Source organism: Nematolebias whitei, chromosome 7 (assembly GCF_014905685.2).
Source record: "Nematolebias whitei isolate Nwh7 chromosome 7, NemWhi1, whole genome shotgun sequence".
In the NCBI taxonomy this organism is placed as follows: Eukaryota; Metazoa; Chordata; class Actinopteri; order Cyprinodontiformes; family Rivulidae; genus Nematolebias; species Nematolebias whitei.
The window spans coordinates 49,452,453-49,458,911 of NC_056504.1; the positions used below are offsets into that span (position 1 = coordinate 49,452,453).

General features: G+C 47.8%; 1 protein-coding gene across 1 annotated transcript in view; it reads left to right on the plus strand.

The window, feature by feature from the left end:
- The window catches only part of gdf5 (growth differentiation factor 5), a 7,888-nt gene extending 2,227 nt beyond the window's left edge, over nt 1-5,661 (plus strand). Inside the window, exon 2 of the mRNA XM_037679924.1 lies at nt 4,721-5,661. Within this exon, the coding sequence (XP_037535852.1) occupies nt 4,721-5,661 (941 nt within the window). The remainder of the gene's footprint in view (nt 1-4,720) is intronic.
- The last annotated feature ends 798 nt before the right edge of the window (nt 5,662-6,459 follow it).

The window sequence follows — 6,459 nt, forward strand, 5'->3', positions numbered from 1 at the left end:
CCTGCCTCCCCTGCACACACCTGCACACACCTGCCTCACCTGCACACACCTGCACACCTGCCTCACCTGCACACACCTGCACACACCTGCACACACCTGCCACACCCGCCTCACACCTGCCTCACCTGCACACACCTGCACACACCTGCACACACCTGCACACACCTGCCTCACCTGCACACATCTGCCTCACCTGCACACACCTGCACACACCTGCCTCACACCTGCCTCACCTGCACACACCTGCACACACCTGCCTCACCTGCACACACCTGCCTCACACCTGCCTCACCTGCACACACCTGCACACACCTGCCTCACCTGCACACACCTGCACACACCTGCCTCACCTGCACACACCTGCACACACCTGCACACACCTCCTCACCTGCACACACCTGCCTCACCTGCACACACCTGCACACACCTGCCACACCTGCCTCACCTGCACACACCTGCCACACCTGCCACAGCTGCACACATCTGTCTTATCCTCATTATTCCCTTTAAGGAAAAGAAGGTGACTGCAGTCTTCCACCACAACGTTCTGGGCGTGGCACCTCCGCAGAGCTCCTCTCTTCACGCTCTTTAAAACTCGACATTTAACATTAAACATCGTTTTCTGACATTTTGAAACGGAGTCAGAACCGTTCGATCCATCAGGAAGAAAACTCCTCCCCTAGTGTGCGCGACGAGGTACCAGCTTGTTTGTGCACGGGTGTGAAATGGTACCGGCTGTATACCCAGTGCTGGGTACAAAAGGAGCACAGGTACAAACGGACCAGCACGACACACGACGACGCGGAGGTAAAACGATATAATAATGGTGACGTCATCATAACCTTTCATGGAGATGCTTTCGATTAAATCTAGTTTATCTAAAAACATTCTTGCATTTTCTGTGTGTTTAAATCAGCGGTGATTTTAGCCTCTTTTTGGGGGTGTTGAAGCACCCCTAAATTTGATCTCATCACCCCTAAAAAAATAAGAAACCATCATTATAGCATTGTGTAAGGAAGCTTAGCTCCCAAACCTTAGATTCACCAAAATATTGAATAACTTTGGAATAACTTTGGAATAAATGATGACAATCTTAAACGGGTCAGTAAAATCTATGATTTTAATTTTAATTTAATTTTACTTTATTTTTGCACGAGTCGATCCTCCTGTCAATCAATCAATCCTAGACGCGTCAGCAACTGACCAATCAGCGACCTCAATTTATCCCGAAGTGAAACGCCCCTTACCTGCAGGAGCTCCACCCACTTTTCCTCCAACAACTTGGTCAAAGACTTTGCTGTCAGAGGAATTTTATGAAAAATCATCATAAATTGATCAAACGTTGTCAGTGGAGAACATGTGACTCAGACAGCATTACCCTGAGTGTTTAGAGCATATGTGTCAAACTCAAGGCCCGGGGGCCAAATGTGGCCCTCGTGGACATCTTATCTGGCCCCCAAGATGATATGTGAAATGTAAAATACTTCTATCTCTTGACTTTTTTCAGTGATCTTTGATTATGATGTCAAAAGCACAACAGGGAACATCAAACGAGACCAATCACACTCTTGTTGAGGAACCTGTGACCAAAAAAAAGATGATGTGTATCTGATTTGAATTAATGTAGCTTCTGAAATTGGCCCTTAGTTTGAAAAAGGTTTTAATTTTGGCCCCCTTTTGTAAGTGAGTTTGACACCCCTGGTTTAGAGGGTTATATACAGCTATGTCTACATATAAAACACACAAAACAAAGCACAACTAGCATTAACCTTTAACCATTAAGCATGCAATATAATTATGACAGAAAATGGAGGATTGCCTTCGTACAGCTGAACATGTGGTACTTTCCGTTTATCACTGTTGTATTGTTGCAACTTCTGGTTGCATAAATTTAGTCTTTGTTGTGACCAGTTTACCCATTTACCCGGGCTTGGAACAGAAGCGAAGCGTGCTCTATTCACACAAGGAGAGCTGTTGGTCAGGCTACTTCTTGTTGCTCTCTAATATAGTTATTGAATCAAGTGTTTTCTGATGCAGGTAAATGTAGATGTTTACCCGTTAAAAGACACCAGAACGCAGGAAATGGCAACTACTTTATTCAAAATTTACTGGGGGAGGACCCCAGACCCCCCCACCTGTGTCCCCCAACCTTACAAATGCTTCTGACGCCGATGGCCACCGCGTTTTCAAGAGCCATTGTAACACTGGGGGTCTAAGCGCCCCTAAAGGACAGACTCTAGCATCGCCCCTGGTTTAAATTCGTTTAATTACGCATTTTTCTCTTTTTATTTGTTAAACCTCAAACGATCATCTTTGTCGTTAGTTTCCGATCCACGCGCCGACGAGCTACTCCCACGCTCTTATTTACGGATCTGAGTTTTTCCAACATGTGACAACACAACACTGGAAGAGTCCGAGGTTTAGGTCGAGTAAAGTTGCTGAACGGAAGGTTTGAATGAAACAGTTCGTGAACTTCTTTTGTCTGATCTGAAGGCGGAGCTCCGCCAGAGGACGCTCAACATGCTTTAGCTTATTTCTAAACGATTAATATTTCACTTTTTCATCAGACTTGGGGCCCTGCAGGTATTTCAGTGGAACGGAAGCGTTTTGTTTTCGATCGGGGGCAGCAGATAGATTTTTGAACTTGTGCCCAGATTTTCCGTCTCTGAGAGTCCACGCCTGTGTGTTTATTTTCATCCGTTTGTCTTTGCAGCAGCCTCATGTCTGAGAGCTGCTGTTTCCAACATCTGGCCTTCAGGAGGGTAAATAAACTCCCCTCCCAGCCCCGCCCTCACTCAGACCTGGCTCTACGGTGGAAAACTCGTCTGGATGAGCAGAGCTGAAGACTCCTGCTGCTGAACGTTTACGTTTCCAGCACTTAATGTACTTAGGATTTGGACTTTATTTGTTCTGGGAGTTCTCAGCCTGGCGCTGGTCTGAGGTCAGAAATGTTTAGAGGACAGACCAACGGCCCGGAACCGGTCTCCTTCCTCCTTCAGTCTGTCTCTCAGTTGATGTTTCATCACTCTTTCAGTCTCTCTTTTTACATCTGTCTTTAAGGTCGCTTTACTCTCTCGTTTTCTTCTTTCATCTCGTATAAGACGTTCGGTTTGTTGGACCTCCTGAAGGTCCCTGGAGCCTCTCTTTGGACCCCTGAAGACACCTTCAGGCCAAACAGTTCCAGGAGCACCGTTTATAAAACATAGAAGCCCTTGTAAAAATCTCTGCCTCGTGTTCTGCCCTCTGTTGGCCCAGAAACCGTCTCAGTGGGGACGTTATTCTGCTGGTTGGAGTAAAATGGACAAAGAAATGAAGATGAGACTTTTAGATGAAGCTGCTGCTTCAACAAAACGTCTTTTTGGTTTCAAACTCTAGTGAGAATGCTGAGACAGCACGTTTCCATCCATCCTGCTACTCCTTTCCGGGTCGCAGGGAGCTGGTGTACGTCTCAATCAGTCACTGTGAGAAGCAGGGGACATCTGGACATGTCTCGAGTCCATCACAGGAACGCACAGAGGCAAGACATTTCTTGGCAGCTGCTGAGATGCAGAGTGACCGACTCAAGTGACTCCAGTAAAGCAGATGATTCAAATCCATAAAGTGAATCACATTTACCAGCTAGAGGGCGCTCGTCCTCTGTGGCTTCAGCTTCGGGCTTCTGGTCTTGTCTCTAGTTTTGAAACACTCCAGTGTAGTTCTCCTCTGCTCCATTTCCCTCGCAGCGAATCACAACAGAAGAAGAGAGAAATAAGACGACACGAGGAGCTCGAGTAAAAACACTGAACTTCGTTAAAGACTAGTAAAGGCTGACGTGGGGGACGGGGGGTCTAAAAGGCTCGGCGCTGACGAGAGCGCGGTGACACCTGGGCAGGATGGCAGCAGGGAGCGGGTCCGGGGCCTGACGATGGAAAGGACTGAATGAAACTGGGCAAAGAGCCAGCACGAAGAAAATACAGACAATAAACCAAAGAGATAAACGTGAAAATAAACTCAGAACAGAAGAAATTCACTAGAAAGTTTCCTGGAGAAACTTTGACGTGGCGGCCATCTTTAAATTTTGAGGGGTTCTCTCAGCTTCCACCAAATTCCAGCTCAATATGGAACAAAAATCAAAGTCGCGGTGGCCGTCTTGGATTTTTGATTTGTGTGTGATGGAGAGCATTTTCAGCTGTAACGTCACCAAATTTCAGCTCCATGTGTAAAAACAGCTGCGTTAAAGCCATTTAAATGTAGCTTTGGTGGCCATCTTGAATTTTTTTATTTTAATTCAGTATTTACTGGGCATTGCTCTCAGCTACCAACACACTAAATTTCAGCTTAATATCTCTAAAAATTGATGATTTATAGTATTTTTCCCTTTAGCTCAGGCGGCCATCTTGGTTATAGAATTATGTTTACCAATATTTTGACGGGTGACACAAATAACTTGCTGAATATCGTGATGATGACAGTAATCTGAGATCCCAAGGTTTATTTTCTGTAACAATTAGCGACCGCGCTGAGACAGTTGAGGCAGTTTGATGAAAAGCAGAATTTGTGCGTCACCCAGTCAAACTGTCGCAGGCGGCTCGGTGGGTTCGTCCAGCCGGAGACTTTCTTCTCACAGCTGGAATTTGTGAAACCAAAGCAAACGAAGCGTTGCGCGTCAGCCTGTTCAGCAGCTCGTGTGTTTCAGAGGCGGTGAAAACGTCTGACTTTGTTTCTCTGAATCTCCCGGCAGATGAGCGCGGACTCCTGCTGCGACGTCAGCGGTACCACTTCAACACCAGCTCTCTGGAACGAGACGGGCTCCTGGGGGCCGAGCTCCGGATCCTGAGGAAGCGTCTGTCCGACACCCGCCCGGCACCGATGGGCTCCACAGCTGCTGGAGGAGGCTCGTACCCGTGCCTGAAGCTCTACACCTGCGCTTCAGGTAAACAGAAACCTGTCGTGCTCCAGACCAGGACCGTGGAGGACCTCCTCAACGGATTCTCCAACAAATGGGAAGTGTTTGACATACACAAGGTCTTCAAGGGTCTGAAAAGCCTGCAGGACCAGCAGCTCTGCTTTGAGCTCGAGGCCTTGGAGCACAGAGGAGGGCGGCCCCTGGACCTGAGAACTCTCGGGTTTGCTCGATTCGGCAGAACCAACAAGGAGAAAGCTTTCCTCTTGGCGTTCGGCAAGAGCAAGAAGGGGGACCTGTTCTACAACGAGATCAAAGCCCGTTCAGGTCATGACAACAAAACCGTCTACGAGTACCTGTTCACCCAGCGCCGAACGAGACGAGCTCCTGCAGCCAGAGGGTCCAAAAAACCCCTGCGCCTGCCCACGCAGACCCTCCCCCACCCACACATGGCGAAAGTGAGGCCGCGCTGCCACCGGAGACGGCTTCACGTCAACTTCAAGGAGATGGGCTGGGACGACTGGATCATCGCGCCGCTGGAGTACGACGCCTACCACTGCGACGGCGCCTGCGACTTCCCCATCCGCTCGCACCTGGAGCCCACCAACCACGCCATCATCCAGACCCTCATCAACTCCATGGACCCGGAGTCGGCGCCACCCACCTGCTGCGTGCCGACCCGCCTCAGCCCCATCAGCATCCTCTACATCGACTCGGCCAACAACGTGGTCTACAAGCAGTATGAGGAGATGGTGGTGGAGTCGTGTGGCTGCAGGTAGCAGCGAGAACTTCCAGGAACTGGGCTGAAGAGCTTTGATTCCCAACATTAGTCTCCACGCTCGATTGGCTCCGTCAGACTGCATACCGGAGCAGCTAAAGACTAAACAGAGATGATAAACCGATGGATGTTTGCTCCAAACGCCCACTCAAACTGTCGATGCTGCCAAGACGTGTCTGAGAGAAAAAAACGGGCTCAGACACGAAGACTCGGAGCTGATTGGTGTAAAAATACCGCCGAGACGTTCAGTGAATTATACTCAACGTGCCTTTTTTCCAGCACTTATCTGAGTCGTTTGTTTGTCTTCTCCAGGACTTTTTTTTTATCTTTAAAAGCATGTGAGGAATCTGTGATGTATGATGAAGTGCTGCTCTGACCCGCTCCCAGTGTGGGAAACTTGCTCAGACTGGTCTTCAGTAAAAAAGGCTGAACTGACGGAGGTCCAGACTGTCGAGTGCAAACCTCTGACCTCCCTCTGCAGACTGAACTATGAGAAGATCTGAGAGGTTCTCACAACAAATCAGCATCAACACAACCGTATAATCTCCTGTTAAAGTCTTTTGTTGTTTTGAATTTGCATAAATTAAAGTCCCAGTTTCATATTTCCCACAAACTGATCATTCAGTTATTGTTATTACTGGATCATTTTAAAACAACATCACGGATCAAACAGTGTTTGAAGCCAAACATGAAGAATGTTAAAGATAAGTCAGGTCCTGTGGACGGATTTTTTATTTTTATTGAAACATTTCCTCTTTTATCCAAAAGTCTTCTTCAGTCTGAAGAGCTGCAACAAACT